Here is a 17,478-nt window from a genome sequence, read left to right as displayed (position 1 = left end):
ATAACATTCCAGTGTGTGTGTGTGTGTGTGTGACATCATCTTTGTCCATACTTCTTCAGGAGAACTTTCCTAACCCTCAGATCAGGTTAGATCCCCGGCCCAGCATAGATTGACAGGGGCATTCTGCTGATTGTCATCACTGAGACCTGGCTTGCTTTGTGATGCCACCATCTCCACTTGAGCTTCCAAATTGCCGTGTCAGGAAAGCGAGCGCTCAGGAAGGACATATAGTCTTTCTCTTTCCACCTTATTGGCTGAAGGAAGTTATAGGGCCACGTGTCACTTGAGGGAGACACATGCTCAGAAGGAAACAGGATCCAGGAAGTTGGGTGAGCCCTAGAAACATTTAACACCAGCATCGTTGCTAACAGCTGTCCTTTACTGAGGAGGTGCCATATGCTGGACATTCTGCTAAGCACATTTCACTCATCCTCCTTACAGACCTGAGGTCAGTGTTAATATCTCCACTTTTAGGGAAAACAGAGATTCAGAGAGATTATGTAACCTTTTTGAGGCAACAGGTGATATTTAAGCTGCCCCTCTGCCCACGCACACCTGGCAGGTGATTCTGCCAATCAGACTGCATCACCTACACTACACCACAGTACTCGATGCCCTTTCCAGAACCCTGTGTTTTGACACTTCTGATGTTCCTGTCCTGGCAAAAGTGTATTTTATCAAACTCCTGTTCACTCCTTGGGACCCAGTTCTAACCAGATCTCTCTGTGAAACTTCTTCTTTTTAAAAAATTATTTATTTATTTATTTTTTTGGCTGTGCCGGGTCTTAGCTGTGGCATGTAGGATCTTTAGTTGTGACATTCAAACTCTTAGGGACTCGTGCCCTCTGCATTGGGATCATCTTAGCCATGGGACCACCAGGGAAGTCCTCTATGAAACTTCTGACTTCCTCCTGCATAATTCATTGCCCCAGCCTCAGTTGCACTCAATTCAAATCCCTATCAGGACACTCATCACATGAATTTATTAATATTACCTGTTAACCTTCTAATTTCTTCCACTGGACTATGGCAGCTTGAACAAGGGAACCACATCCCATTTCTCTCTGTATTTACAGGGAAGAAGCAGAATAGCTTAAATACAGCCAAAATTAGTTATACATACATGCCAGACATGGGTCTAAGGCCTTTACATATCCTCACTAATTTCACTCTCATACCATTTCTATAAGGTAAGCACTATTACTGTGTGTGTGTGTGTGTGTGTGTGTGTGGACTCAGTTGCTCAGTCCTGTCTGACTCTTTGTGACCCCGTGTACTGTAATCCACCAGGCTCCTTGGTCCATGGAATTTTCCACACAAGAATACTGGAGTGGGTTGCTATTTCCTTCTCCAGGGGATCTTCCTGACCCAGGGATCAAGCACACATCTCTTGTGTTTCCTACGTTGCTGGCAGATTCTTGACCACTGCACCACCTGGGAAGTCCCAGGTACTATTATTAACATCATATATATTTTTTTAAACCGATGAGGAAATGTAATGTATAGAATGTTTAAATAACTTATCCAAAGTCTCATATGTAGTGCACAGCTATGCTGAGATTATTAATAGAACTCAGGGAGTCTAAACCCAAAGTCTAAGCCTGCTTAGCCACAATGCTACTGCTCAAAACTTCCTCCAGCTTATGTCTGAGCCCTTTGCTTCATCTATTTTTTTTAAAGAAAATTCTCTCACATAATCATAGTACAATTCTCAAAACTGGGAAATCAACATTTTCTTACTATGTAATCTACTTGAAAGTGAAAGTGAAGTCACTCAATTGTGTCTGACTCTTTGCAACCGAGGCCATGGACTGTAGCTTACCGGGCTCATCCGTCCATGGGATTTTCCAGGCAATAGTACTGGAGTGGGTTGCCATTTCCTTCTCCAGGGGGTCTTCCTGACCCAGGGATCGAACCCGGGTCTCCCACATTGCAGGCAAACGCTTTACCATCTGAGCCACCAGGTAATCTACTTTATAGCCAAATTTCCCAGTAATGTCCCTTATAACAAAAGACAAGATTTTCTGGTCCAAGAAGCAAATCCCTGATCACATATTGTATTTAACTATCGTATCTTCCTCGTATCATTTGACTGGAAACAGTTCCTCAGTATTGTCTTTCATGACCTTGATAGGTATGAAGAGCACAAGCCATTTATTTTGTAAAATGTCCATTTTTTTTTTTTTTAGCATGTGTGATGCTTCCACATGGTTAGATTCAGTTTATTAAGTTTTTTAGCTGGAACACTACCGAAGTGTGCTCTGCCTTTCTCAGTGCTTCATATGAAGAAGTACCTATCTATTTGTACCTGTAATTACCTTTTATGCTAATTTTTCTGTGTGCCAATGTCTTTTTCTTCTTTATCTCCAGCATCAAATTCACTGCCTGACTCATAGTATATGTTTAATAAACAGTTGATTGAATAAATCTCCTTTCCTCTAAAAGAAAACTATAACTCAAGGCACAAATTTGTGAATCATAACATTAGTTTCTTCCCTATCCTTTTCCCCACAAGTAATAAGCATCAAGTCTCACTAATTCTATGTCCTAAATATCATAGCAGTCTCACCCTTCTTCATTCTCACTGCCATTGCACTGGCTCATTATTCCAACACCCTAGCCTCCCTGCCTCTAGTCCTGCCCCCTGTAATCCATCTTTGGAAGGTGAGTTACAGAAAACACCACTGTATCATGGAGACTGGGCACAATAATAGGTTTCATTGAGATAACTTAAAAGCCCAAGTGTTAGTAAGATGACATACGTGGTCTCTTATTCTGTCAGCATCCCACAGTGAGACCTGCCTTCCCTCTGGTGACAGAAACTGATTGAATTTTTCAGTAGGGTTTCTGGCGTTAGTGAGGATGGCAAAGAAGATGTTGTAAAACAAGGAGGGTTCTAAATAAGAGTACAAAGTTCATCTGTGCAAAGAGTACAAAGTTCAACTATAGAGTTTTCCAAAACCTCTAGTCATGGACTCCAGGCCAAGTCATGAGAAAAAAATCCTAGGGCTGAGATGGGGAGGGGTTTAGAGTCACGTAACTAGCTCCTATAAGCTTGCAGTGAGCTATTCAGCCAGAAGCTGACCACAATACACACTGCCTAGTCAGTAATAACCCAAAGCTATGCAGATATCCAAGACAATCAGAGGTAGGGAGTCAAGAGTATCTTTGCTAGTGTAACTCTCAGCTATCTCTTTGGTAATCTCCCAGATGAGCCTTAGAAACACCTCTTGATGGAGGGAAATGCACATAAAATGGTGATGCACTGCATCTTTTATTGCCCCCAAGGCCAGCCTGCTGATGGAACCAGAGACTGGGCATATATAGCCTATGCCCATTGGATCTTTGATTACTGAAGAGTTGTATGCTACTTTGGCCACTTGACGTGAAGAACTGACTCACTGCAGACCCTGATGCTGCACAAGACTGAAGGCAGGAGGATAAGGGGACAACAGAGGATGAGATAGTTGGATGGCATTACTGACTCTATGGTCATGAGTTTGAGCAAGCTCCGGGAGTTGGTGATGGACAGGGAAGCCTGTCATGCTGCAGCCCATGAGGTCACAGAGTTGGACACAACTGAGCAACTGAACTGAACTGTGTGCTACCTGCATGAAGTGGGTCACCCTGTCTCCAAGTGGAAGGCAGTGGAGGCAAGGGAGGCTGTCTCAGCCCCCAGAAAATCTAGTCCTGAAGTGGGTGGGAAGCACATCATGTTGCTTCGAGTTGGTTCCAAGGTGACCCTCTGCATCTATTTAGCATGGACATCATGGGGTGTGGATGCATGAGTGTGGAAGGCGAAGGAAAACTGTGGCTGACGCCACTGCCTGGGAGAAGTGATGCCTGAGACATTGTCTGATAGTGGAATGCTGGTAAGATCCCTTATAGACAAATGAAATAGGGGATGACAGATCTAGCCTTGTGATAGTCGGTACTATGGTCACTGCCCCAGACTGGTACAGTCTGTCCATAACTGGATTAGGAAAACGAAGAGGTTATGTCCTCTTTAGTGCTCTACTGGCTTCACAGGTTTGAATCTGTCCATGTGGGGCCCTTGAGCTACCCTCAAGAATGAACTGGACTTCCCTGGTTGCCCAGAGTTTAAGAATCCGCCATACAATGCAGGGGATGTGGGTTCAGTTCCTGGTTGGGAAACTAAGATCCCACGTACCATGGGGCAACTAAGGCTGTGTGCCACAACTACTGAGTTGCTGTGCCACAACTAGAGAGTCCATGTGCCACAATGAAAGATCCTGCATGATACAACAAAGACCCCACATGCCACAACTAAGACCAGGTGCAGTCAAATAAATAAACATATATATATATATATATATAGTTTCACCTCCATGGACTGTAGGCTGTAGGGCTTCCCAGGTGGTGCTAGTGGGAAAGAACCCACCTGCCAATGCATAAGACATAAGAGACATGATTCTGATCCCTAAATTGGGAAGATCCCCTGGAAGATGGAATGGCAACCCACTCCAGTATTCTTGCCTGGAGAATCCCATGGACAGAGGAGCCTGGTGGGCTATGGTCCATCATGTGTGCATGCTAAGTTGCTTCAGTCGTGTCTGACTCTTTGTGACCCTATGGACCATAGCCCACCAGGCTCCTCTGTCTGTGGAATTCTCCAGGCAAGAATTAACCAGACCTAATTTTACATCCTGGAATGAAAAACTGCACAGAGACCCAGGGTTAACAATTCTTTTACCCAAAGCAATCTCTTCAGATTAAGGAAGAAGGCTTCAGGACAAAGGTGACTTTGCTTTAACAGAAGTATCCCCCAACTTTCAGAGGAAGTGAGTGGCTAACCCAACATCAGAGTTGTCTGCCCAGTGGGAAAGAACACAAGAAGCCATTCCACATTTGTGTTCATCCACATTTCTGTGATTCATGCGGTAAAATCTTCCCAGCTACTCGCCATGGTCAGTGTGGGTCCAAAAAAGGAGGGAAATGATTACTGTGCAGTGTGGCAGCCACACAAGTATGCCACTTCAATCTGTTGTCTAGAGCCTTACAGTCCCAGGCACTGTCTTTACGATCCTCCACTGAGTCTGTTCCAAGGTCATATTTCTTGTAGACTACTTCCAGTCAATAACCGAGCACAGTGGGATATAGATCCAGTAAGCACTATGGATAAGAGGGCTCAGAGGTCCAGTTGATTTTCTCATTGCAGATGCTTTGTTTTTTCCCAGGATGTGGTCTTTTCTAGGAGACAAATATATATGTGACTTATTAACTGGGCTTGTGAGTGAGTTGTATTTGTTTCTACCAGGTATAACTTTAATAGTTTTGGGTGACTCAATGACCTGACTCCTGACTAAAGAGTGAGGCAGCAGCCCATGAGTCTGTGTAAAGGGATATTTCAATGCTTTATTACCCAAGCACTGCACTTCCACCCATTGTGCAGATTAGTCAATGCCAGGGGTTGTCAGCATTTATCATCATGTAACAAATGGCTTAGCAGTATCCCACTGAAAATTGTTAACCCATCAGTGAAACAGGCTTCTGTGTTTGGTACCAAGTCTCAAACTTGAGGCCCACATTAAGCCAGTAGCTAAGGCAAGGCAGGCAACAGGGCCATCTCAGTACCTACTATGTGGGTAGTCACCTATTCTTGCAATTGGGTTGACCATTTGGATGTACCATTTCCGTTTTGAAATTTTTCCAGCTTGCTGCACTTTGTCAATTATTTATCTCAGTTCCAAACAATCCTTCTACACTTTGCTTTGTGAGGCTGGGGCTGGCATTCTGCACACCCCATTTCTCCTATGCCAGTGTTGCCTGTTAGATTCTGCTGATAAGAGGCCCTAGAGGGAGACTGGAAGACTGTGGTTCTTCATTCTGGCAGGAATAGTTGGGTCTAGTAGCAGCTGCTGAATCCAATTTCCAGGTTTCACCCTCTGACTCCCACCCCTCTCAGAATCAGCATCATCATGTCTCCTCAGACACACCAGCACCAGAGTGTTGGCTGGCACCCTGTCCTCAGTGGTCTAATTTCCCACATGTTACTGGGGTATCACTACTGACCAACAGTGCTCCTTTCCTTGAGGTCTGGGTTTTTACCTCTGCGGGTCTTGCTTTTGAGCTTTTGGCTGCTCATCATCCCGGCCTCCTCCCATTGTTCATCCAGGCCTCAGATGGTCAATGTTACTTGCAGAACTCAACTCTGTGACATCTTAATGCTCCAGTTTTGCATTTTCAGTCCTTTAAGACCAATCTCTACATTAAAGTCTCTGTTAAAATCACTGGGATGTGATTTCTGTTTTCCCGACTGGACCATCAGGGATCCACCCATGTGATGGAATTCAGTTCGGTAACAACCCACTGTAGGACGGGAATGTTGGATCTGAGAGTCACAGTTTTCCCATTCGCCGGGGCCAATAATTGTCATTCAAAGTGCCTGCACCATTCAGTAGCAGTGAGACGACCCACTCCCAATATTGGCAGAGTCTTGTTGTCAGAGACATCAGATGTGAGGCTTGTCACAGATAATGAAAATTCCATGGGATCAGAATGAGTTGGGGGTGGGGAGAGGCAGGTATTGCTTCTGTGGCTTCTTACTGTTGTGGCCCATGGTCGAATTTAGCTGCTTCCCAGGTGACTCAGTGGTAAAGAATCACCTGCCTATGCAGGAGTTGCAGGAGACCTAGGTTCAATAGCTGGGTTGGGAAGATCCCCTGGAGAAGGGATTGGCAACCCACTTCATTATTCTTACCTAGGAAATCTCAATGGCAGGTTACAGTTCATGGGGTTGCAAAAGAGTCGGACACAGTTTAGTGACTACACAACAACTGGTGACTTATATATTCCTGAATAGCATTCCTATGTGCAGGAAGTGCTGCCTCTAATACCCAAAGAGGGCTCCTTTTGTGTAGTATCTGTAAGGTTGCAGTTTTTCCTCCCGCCCCCCCCCCTTTTTAGCAGCTCCCCGAGGCATGTGGAATCTTAGTGCCTGACTAGGGAAAGGGGACGACAGAGGATGAGATGGCTGGATGGCATCACCGACTCAATGGACATGAGTCTGAGTGAACTCCGGGAGTTGGTGATGGACACGGAGGCCTGGCGTGCTGCGATTCATGGGGTCGCAAAGAGTCGGACACGACTAAGTGACTGAACTGAACTGAACTGAGGGATCAAACCTGGGCCCCTTGCATTGGAAGTGCGGAGTCTTAATCACTGGCCCACCAGGGAAGTTCCTTGCTGCTTTCCTTATGAGGTTCTGGAATATCTCATAAGTACTCCAGTGATCTCGCTCTGACCTCTATCCTCATTCAAGGCCCTGCCACCCATGGACAGCTGCGCTTAGAGAGCTTGCATTAGGGAGAAAACTTTTCTCTGGGGGCCACTGTCAAAGCTGCCATCAGTGAAAGACAATGGGCTTTCCCAATGGATTATTGATCTTCATAATCTTTTAATAAACAATGGATTATTGCAGTTATTAAGTATTTCTGGAGAAGTTCAATATGCCTGAGGGAGGATAGTCTTTAAGGTGAGGTTCATGCTCTGCCAAGTGAAAACAATTTTTTAATTCCTGGAGAAATCAAAAGCAGGGAACATGAGCAATGTCCAGGGCAATTCTGTCCAAGAGTCATATAATGTGAGCCCCACATGTAATTTTACATTTTCTAGTAGTCACTATATATTAAAATAGAAAGTAAAAAGAGACAGGTCTAATTCATTTTAGTAACATGGTTCAGTTAACCCCAAATAGATCCAAAATAGTAACATTCCAGCATTTAAATATAAAAAACAGGTATTTTTCATTCTTTTTTCAAACTAAGTCTTCAAAATCTGTTGTGCATTCTACACTGAGAATTGCACATCTCAGTTCAGAGCAGCCTTTGAGTGGTCAGCAGCCACATGTGGCTGGTGGCTGAGGGCCTGGACAGTGCAGCTGCCGACCACAAATGGAGCGCCAGTGATGGAGGCAGTTATTTGAGTCACCTGCTGGTTTATCAGGTGCTTTGAGTGACTGGGTGACCACTATTAAAGCCACAACGATCTGTAATCAGACACTGGATTTAACTGACTGCCTACCCAGGCTGGGAGCTGGCAGATAGTACGCGCTACCACTCCCTCCTGGCAATGGAATAAGCCTTCTCCGTCTTGTCACCAACTGGTATTTGATACTTGTTTCAATGGCACAATCCTGACAGGCTTTGGAAATTTAAGAGGCCCTGAAGTCACCAGGAGGGATGGCGGTGCCCAGAGCCACCCAGCAGATGAGTGTACTCTGATGGACTGAGGGAACCCAGCATGTCTATACTAGTCCTGCAGTCAGTTGTAGGGACACCAAGCATGGTCCCTTCAAAGGAGCCAAAGGCCTCTGCAGCAATGGTGCCAAGTGTCTTGGGTCTAAGTGAAACCAGTCCCAAATCCTGTCAGGGAAACTTACTGTGGACCCATCAGGTTCAAGAATTTCAGTTACTGGGGCACCAGTGCCCGGTAGGTCTGCATAATTCTCCCTGCACCTATGTTCCAGGCTGTATGGACAAGGGCAAAAGTCAGCCATCCCTCTGAAGAGGGCAGAGGAAGGCCCAGGGCCAAGTTTGCTTTGGAAGGGACTCAAATCTGGACTGAACGGCCCTCTAGCAGTTGGGCCAGAAAAATCAAGTCTCCTGGATCACACAAAGGCCTGTGGACCTGGGGAGTCTCATTCTAGCAGCATGAATATGTGGCTAAGTACTCAGCTTCCTCCTCTGCACCCTTCTCCAAGTACACAACAGGCTATGAAGACTTCCTGGCTAGGCAGTGGGAAATACTAGTGGCCTCCAACATCCGCTACCTCCTTGTGTCAGCTCTCCGCAGGGCTCGCCTTAATGCCCGCTCAATTGAGTCTTTTTTGTTTCCTACACCCCTATCTTCTCTCTACATCTTCTTTAGGGTGATTTGGGTTGTTGATCCCCACTCTTGGTTTTCCCCATCCACCTCCTTCCTTAGGGATCCCTTTGAGGACTAGAGCCCTAAGAGCACTGCAGCAAGCCTGAAGTGTTGGTCTGGGCCTTCTCACTTTTGCTGAGACATGGGACAATTTACAGCCCCCTTATTTCCTCTTACTCTTTTGGGTGGGGCCTAAATCAGCACCAAGGGATCATCCCACCCCTTACTCCTGGTAGGAGGAGCAAAATTAGAGGGACGTCCTCCATGGCAACCCACTCCAGTACTCTTGCCTGGAAAATCCCATGGACGGAAGAGCCTGGTAGGCTGCAGTCCATGGGGTCACTGAGGGTTGGACATGACTGAGCGACTTCACTTTCACTTTCCTCCTCGTATAAGATCCCATCCGCTTCTACAACCTTCTCTGAATTAAGGTCCTTTGCTCAAGAGTTAACCCTGAGGCCCAGGGTTTTCATACAATCCATCTATAAAGCCCAAGTGCCTTGAAGCACCTGCAACCTCAGTAGGGAAGTCTCCTCTTTGTGGTATGTGAATCTGACTTCCCTGCAAGCACCTGATTATAAGCCCAGGGCAGGCACATGTGCTTGGCTGAACCAGCCAATTCACTTGGTAGGTAAAAGGGAATCTGGTGGTAAAGCTCCAATGCTGGCCATCCATTGCCACTTACCTCCTGGGTGTAGCTTCTTCATCATGTGTAAGTAGTTCAAGCCTCAGTGGACTTCTGTGACTACTACAGGGAGTTGGATTCCCTGTGTGATGAAGCCTCTCTCTGGACCTCAACCCCCGACCCTCTCCACAAGCTCCTGGGTGGTATACTGTACAACAGGTCTCAAATCCGAGGACAGGTTGTATCTACTGCTCCAACAGCACTTTAGACCAAGGGCTCTTTTCTCTCAACTTCTTTTTCCTTAGGGCTCACAGGGCTGGCTGACTTGTAGGGAGTGCCAAGGAATCGGTCTCAGTTTGCCCTCCATGGAGGGCTTTCCATGGTCTTTGTAGCAACTGGTGTGGGCCCAGACAAGCCCTGAAATCACGTCACCAGTGATTTCAGCTCAGCTAGGTCTCCCACCACCAGCCCTACCTAGGAGGGGTGTCACGCAGCCCTGGTATGGCTTAGTTGAGCCCTTTTGTGGTTTCCCAAAAGCCAGAGCTGGAAGAAGAGGAGCTTGCCTCCTGTGGGACACAATCTATGCCTCAGTGAACAAAGGTAAACAGCATACCAGCATGCTAAAGGAAAAGTTTTTAATGAGGGAAACTTACCAGCAAGGCTCAGGAAGAAGAGGCTCAGGGATGCCCAGGCTCCCAGCAGAGCCACAGACAAAGGCTGGGGCCCTGTAGCCTGCATCCTTGGGGCTGGGCTCCAGGGAAAGGTTTTCCCTGGGAGTTACTGTTTTGCAGGACAGCATTGACGCTGGTGGCCTTGCAGGCTGAAGTTCAAACCAGGGCTTAAATGCTGGCTGTCAGGGGAGCTGTCTGGGAACACAGGCTGCTACCACCTGTGACCTTGTGGGAAGCCAGATTTGGACCACGGGCGGCAGAACTTCCGCAAAGTTGGATGTGGGCCCAGTCCCTCCTGCTCATTGGTTACCAGGCAACTTGACAGAGGCTCCTGAAATCGTGGGCAATCCTGTCCCTCCACACCTCAAGCATAAATCTGACCTCGTTTAAAACCCTTCAGAGGCAGAGGCTCCTTCAAGTCAAACCTCTAACACGGCGCCCTTAGGCCTACCTTGGCATTATTGCTTGTCTCACCTCTCACTCTCTGCTTCAAATTCTCTGTTCCAGCCACAATGAAACTTCTGGAAGCTCCCCCAATTGACTTTTTCATGCCCAGATCAATGGCCTGGGCCCCTTTTCTCCTGGCTAAACTTTCCAATCTGTCCTCAGATTTCGGTAAATTTCATTTCACTGAGAAGCCCTTTACGGACTCCACACCACCCTGATTTGGGTTGTTTCTGTGTACACACACCTCACCCTGTGCATCTGAACACTGACCGTACCATGTGTTGGAACTGCCCACTGACTTACCAAGTTCGCCCACTTGACACTGAACGTCTTAAAAACCTGAAACAGTATCTCTCTATCCCCAAGCTGCCTGTGAAATGCCTGATATACAGTGAATGTTCACTGAATATTTAATAAGAACCAGATGAAATCAGGTGGGTGGCTCAATAACAATGACTAGCTTTCTCCATGTAAAACATGTTGCTGTTGTTTAGTCATTAAGTCGCATCTGACTCTTTTGCACCCCATGGACAGTGGCCTGCTAGGTTCCTCTGTCCATGGGATTCTCCAGGCAAGAATACTGGACTGAGCTGCCATGCCCTCCTCCAGGGGATCTTCCCAACCCAGGGATCAAACCTGCATCTCTTGCATTGGCAGGCAGGTTCTTTGCCACTGAGCCACCAGGGAAGCCCCTATGACACCTTAGCAACCACTTATTTAACCCAATGAAGAAACTTGAACATGAAGAGGTGAAATGACTCTTTCAGGAACCAGAGAGCTAGTGTGCACCCAGGTCAAGTGTAGAATCTACCTCCTGATTCCTCCCTCTTCACAGCCTAACTCTTTAGGTTCCTTTTTATCATGTAATATCCAGGCTGCACTTGCAACTTTTAATGGTATTTATTCCTTGAGCACTAGTATTCTTTGATGCAGTATCTTACAGGCTTTGATCTCCAGAGAAATCTGACAAAGATGCCTTACTATTTACCGAAAATAATACTGGAATTCTTTTCTTCTCTTACCATAAGCCATCTATGTTCTCTTTGATACTGAATAATATACTCTAGTTCTCAGGATTCCATGTAACCATTTTCTGTTGACAATTTTCCTTCTAATTTTGACCTACCCCTGTAATTAAGTGTACTGTTTTAGAAATTGGTGGGAAAACCTTTAGGCACTTAGTTTGAAGCTTACTCTTGAATCACTTAGCAAGTGCAACTTGCAAAGACTTTTAATGCGTCTCCCATTAACATGAGACTCGTTAGCATAAAACATATTTCTTCATGGAAAGTTCTGAGAGAAATGGAAATAAAAATTTTAAATAGCAACCTTCTCCCCCCAAAAAAACCCTTCAAACAGCCTCAGATAAACAGAGGGAAAGATGGTCAAAATTTAACTACTGGTACCCATTAAGCCTTCTGAGCAATCAAGACTAGTATTTTGTAACGGCTATTTTAGAATAACTGCTTATCAGAGGCTCGAAGTGTCACGACGCAAAGACACTATTTATGGCCATGAAGCAAAATGGTCAAAAATGATCTAATCAGTATATCGACTCTAAAAGGTACTATACTCCTAACCACCAGGAACCGGAAGTTCATAGTCAGATGAGAGAAATGCCTCCAAGTGAGCCAATCGAGACAAGACAGGCTGCTGCCACCAGTAGGGTATTCACATGTAGCAAGCACTGAAACATGAAACCACGAAAACCCAACAAAGTTACCTGAGGATGGTTGCTACTTACCAACTCTAATGGATTGTGCAAGAGTCTAGAACTAGGCTGAACAGGTAACAGAAATTCAAAAAAAGTACCAGAATGAAAACTAGAAAGCCAGAAAATAAAGATGGGTTTTTCTCCAGAAAAAACACACAATTATATATAGAGAGACTGTCCTGCTTATCACTGGATCGTTTTGGATTCTAACATGGGGAAGCACTTAGATACCGTCATCTATTTCTATCTACTCTTCTAGGTTGTGCCAGAGTTTCCATCAAGTTATCACAGTAATCAATTCAGACATATTCTACCTACAGACTGTCACGTTCTCTATTACTGACATCAACATTTTTTTTTTTAAAGATTCATAGACGTATTTAATAATTTCCAAATGGCAAGTAGGTTTGTTTATGTGTTCACTGACAGGAGCATGTCTTTAACATGGTTTAGTAGCATCCTATGTAATTAATGTGTTCAAATCCTCTAACTGGGAATATATAGAATTATTTTCAATTATCTACATTTCTGCCTTTTAGAAGCACATCAAAGATTATTTGCAAGGCATAATATATGCTTTGCATGATTAATACCTCCCCCCATCTCTAAGTTTTGTTACATTTAGAAATTTAAGACCAGGAACAAACATCTGTCAGACTAAATTTTTGCTTTTTCATAAGTGCAACTTTTTAATAAAAATTTACATCTAGATAAACAATCTTCAGATTTTTGAAATTTTAATAAGATTTTAAAAACATCATGACTTTGAACTGAAAAACATACATGTTTAGCACACAAATATTGTAATATGAATCAACTCCAACTCCACATGAAAACATGTGACTCAAATTACAGTTTTAGAAGTTAGTAATTCACATTTAAGCAAGTTAGCGCCTTGCTGAATTCAGCTGTGGTAAAAAAGAGACTTAGTGCATATTGTAATGGCACAATGTGCTTTTGTACCATTTTGTTGGTATTTTTCACCTTATTAAACAAGATCAAGTTCTTGAAAGTTGGTAGATAGCGGCTAACTTCCTATGACATGTGAAATTTCCAATGGTAACAGATACATTTTGTAACAGAACACTTTTCTATAGACTTTTCCTATCTTAAAATTTTAAAAGCAACCATTTGTAAGGATTGCATCAACATCAGTGTAGCAGAGGAAGATCAAACTTTATTGAAACTGCTTGCATACAAAATATATTGCACTATAACCAAACAAATGTCAACATAAAATCCAATCTGTTGTCGCTAATATGTACAGAGAATATTGCCCAAGAGCAGTTACATTACAAGGTCATTCTACCTTGGTTAATTATCTACAGTATTTTAAACCGAACAGCTTACAGATGATGTGTGCAAGGTACCAATTTCTGTTTTCAAATACTATACATTCCCAGAATAAATAACTAGAAATCAACATTAATGTTTGGCAATACTTTTAAAAGACTTTTTAATATTCTTGAAATCATGTGCAGTTTGTTGCCATTTTTATATGCTTATTTGTATGCAAGGAAAAGTAACCGTAATATGAAAATTCAAAGAAACAAACTCACAACAGACATCAGAGGCAGAACTTCGGTTTGTACGGCACTGTACAGATTCAGTGGTACCCCTACTTGGAGTTATTTTTTAAGAAAAATATAACATCTTAGAGTGAAGGTCCTTCACATATTTTCCTCAGTAAATCTCGTAAAAAAAAAAAAAAAAAAAAAAAAAAAACCCTCAAAACTGAAACCCAATATGTCAAAAAAAAAAAAAAAAAGGAAAAAAAAACTAAAGAAAAAAGTTTCATGTGTTAACCAATCCTAGTCTGCTTTCCAATTCTGCTTATACATTAGACCTAATATTTCAAAGTTTACAAAACATTTAACCTGCTTCCAATGTTTCTCAGACAAAGTACCTGTACTTCACAGGATTATTATGCACACATGGAAATGACCTTTCTACCTCCCCCAAATAAGCTTGAAATGAAAATGAGAAACTTCACAAAACTCGGGGAGGACAAAATAAAAGACAGCTCTAAGTTAAAACTGGTCATCAGGCCAAAGAGCAGGCGTATCCTACTAACTTTCGACCAGGAAGATTTATTCCTAGCTGAAAACATTTGAGCCTCTTGCAAATGAAAAGACCGTTACTACTTTTCCGGTCTATACAGAAAAATTACACATCCCTCCAATAACACTATTTGTCAAACTTCAGTGCAACAGAACAAAAACAAAAGTCTTATTCTTTATACTGCCTAACCTGATGTTTATGTAAGAAAAAAAATATGGAAAGCATGCATTCTTCTATAAAGTACTAATGTTTGACAGGGTTTGCTACATCTTTTAACATTTAGTGTTTCCAACTTATCTTCCCTGAACTCTGCATCCAAATATAATATTCCTACCTGCCAAGATATAAAAAAGGCACAGATCATACAACTTTTTTTTTTTTTTTTTTTTGCTAATGAAAATGACAAACGTCACATCACACACATCTCAGGGTCCACTAAAATACTGGAAAAGTGGACCAAAACATAAACTGACACAGGACATGAAATGCCATAGTATTTTATGGACTTCTATATGAGATTGAAAATAGAAGTCTAACATGATTACCATAAATGCTATTATTCAGAAAAACTGAAATATACCAGTGAGTTATCACCCAATGCAGGGTAAACGGTCCAAATTAACAAAGAATATCACTGCGTGGTATTTAAAAAATAAACCAAATGAAAATCCTGTCCTGAAGTGCTAAGTATACTTAATTATTTAAAAGTAATGTTTCAAAAATTTTAAGACCTCATTTTGTGCAAATTCGAAAATTGCTGCTTATGGCCAATGTGAAAAAAGCAAAATTCTTAACGGAATTGTTCATTTCATGCCCTGTGCCACCTTGCCTACTATTTGTCTTTGGCCTAACAAAGTTTTCTAATATGGAATAAGAATTATGGAAATGGTATAGGGGATATCACTCCAGAATTATGCAGTTTAGGGTACTCCATTGACAAGTGGTTGCTGGCCATCCACGGTGTCTGGCTTTTCCTTCCTCTGGTTACGATCTTTACCCGTGCGCAGCCGATTACCTTCACTGGAGGTATTCTGTAATGTTTTAGTGTGGACACTCCTTTCATTATTGCAGTCAACTCTGATCTAAAACAAGTTATAGTTGTTATATACAAAGACCATATTCTGTTGTAATCTGTAATTGGCCTGACAAGAAATTTAAGCCCAAAGTGTATATTCCACATGTTAAAAGGGATTTGAATAGAAGAAGTGTGAGAAATTAAGGTCAGGTAGGAGCTTTATTTGGCTTATGATTCTAAAACACTCTTCTTCTGTAACTGGAACACCTTGGTCATCTCACTGCATCCAAAGTTAGATAAAAACTCACAATCCTACTGTGTCTTCTTCTAAGTAGAACAAAACAATGAGAAACAAATAGTTAAAATGAACTCCCATTACGGATTGCAAAATATATATGCAAAATATACAGGTCTGTTCAAAAAAATGGTTTATTCTTCAAAGATATGAAACCCAGGAGGAGAGAGACAAATTATTGTCTTCCTATTCTGATGTTACCAGAGCAATAACTTAACTCACTTATTAACTAGCCTTTAGTTGACATCTTCATTTCTATCATAAGTATGATTAACTTTTTCTACAGTAAGGGCTCCCTTTGTCTTACAATGTGTGTGTGTGTATATAAATATACACATATACTGTATATACTCATAAATATACACACACACTATATATCCTCATGTGAACACTGGTTTCTAGTAGCTTGTATTACAGTAAGGCAAGTCAGAGGATCATACAACTTAAACTCTGAAGAATAAGAATAGTACAGGGAAATTTGAAGACACTAATGTGTGGGACTGGAATCCCAGGAAGAGGACAGAGACGAGTATGATTTAAAAAATAATATTGAGATTTATATAATATTTTAAGTGCCAGCATTGAACACTTAAAATACTGCTAATGCAATTGTAGATGCTGTACAAAAGAAAGATAATGTTGACACACAGGCCTAAAACAATTAATAAAAGTACTGATATGCTTCAAGTACAAATGGGACTACCTATAGCCCCAAAATGGTGCACTCGAATTTCAAAGTGTGTTTAATTGTTGGTCCTGGGTGAGTGTTTTAACTGTTTGGTTGTCAAGAGGGGAATTATAAAACTGGTACATAAACACCTTACATTTGTGTAAAACACATGTGTACATAATTTCATCAATCTCTAGGTCTAAGATCTTTTCTGTGATGATCCTTAAGCACCAGCTAATAGTTAACACCTACTTACAAATGCTAGGACTTCCCTGGTGGCTCAGACGGTAAAGCGTCTGTCTACAATGTGAGAGACTTGGATTCAATCCCTGGGTTGGGAAGATTCCCTGGAGACGGAAATGGCAACTCACTCCAGTACTTCTTGCCTTGAAAATCCCATGGACGGAGGAGCTTGGTGCAGGCTACTACCCATGGGGTCACAAAGAGTCGGGCATGACTCAGCGACTTCAATTTCTTTCTTTCTTTCTACAAATGCTATGAATTCTAAGGAATATTCTGTCATGAAGTTTCTGCTCTTAAAATTTATGTCTCACTAATTTTAGGTACTGGTCCCAAACCAATCCATAGTCATGAAAGGACCCCCAACTACTTGGACTAAGTCCTCAGAGTTAAAGCAGCAGCCGAAGAGATCATGTGTTCTGGGAATGAGGTACCAGGGTTCAAATATCACTCTGCTGCTGCTGCTAAGTCGCTTCAGTCGTGTCCGACTCTGTGCGACCCCATAGACGGCAGCCCACCAGGCTCCGCCCATCCCTGGGATTCTCCAGGCAAGAACACTGGAGTGGGTTGCCATTTCCTTCTTCAATGCATGAAAGTGAAAGGTGAAAGTGAAGTCCCTCAGTCGTGTCTGACTCTTAGTGACCCCATGGACCAGCCTACCAGGCTCCTCCATCCATGGGATTTTCCAGGCAAGAGTACTGGAGTGGGGTGCCACTGCCTTCTCCGAAATATCACTCTAGTGTATGCTAACTATGTGACTCAATCTTTCTAAACTTCAGTTTACTCATCTATAAAACAGAGTAATAAAACTTCTTACCTCAGGGTACTGTTCAAACATTAAGTGAGATACAATA

The 17,478-nt window shown here is 42.8% G+C and overlaps 1 protein-coding gene and 1 non-coding gene across 14 annotated transcripts in view; one reads left to right on the top strand and one right to left on the bottom strand.

Moving 5' to 3' along the window:
• The first annotated feature begins 6,901 nt into the window (after positions 1 to 6,901).
• MIR11988 (microRNA mir-11988) lies at positions 6,902 to 6,991 on the top strand. The gene has a single exon (NR_162288.1). It is a non-coding gene; the product is annotated as a microRNA mir-11988 (primary transcript).
• A 6,072-nt stretch (positions 6,992 to 13,063) lies between these two features.
• The window catches only part of FMR1 (Fragile X messenger ribonucleoprotein 1), a 40,237-nt gene continuing 35,822 nt past the window's right edge, over positions 13,064 to 17,478 (bottom strand). For 6 of the 13 annotated variants that reach the window (XM_005227569.4, XM_005227572.4, XM_005227575.4 and 3 more), the window contains one exon: positions 13,064 to 15,435. In XM_005227569.4, the coding sequence (XP_005227626.1) occupies positions 15,325 to 15,435 (111 nt within the window). In that variant the 3' untranslated portion in view covers positions 13,064 to 15,324. 13 annotated transcript variants of the gene reach the window in all.

This window comes from Bos taurus, chromosome X, assembly GCF_002263795.3.
Source record: "Bos taurus isolate L1 Dominette 01449 registration number 42190680 breed Hereford chromosome X, ARS-UCD2.0, whole genome shotgun sequence".
NCBI classification, from domain to species: Eukaryota; Metazoa; Chordata; class Mammalia; order Artiodactyla; family Bovidae; genus Bos; species Bos taurus.
The sequence above is the reverse complement of the archived record's forward strand: the minus strand, read 5'-3'. Positions and strand labels throughout refer to the sequence as shown.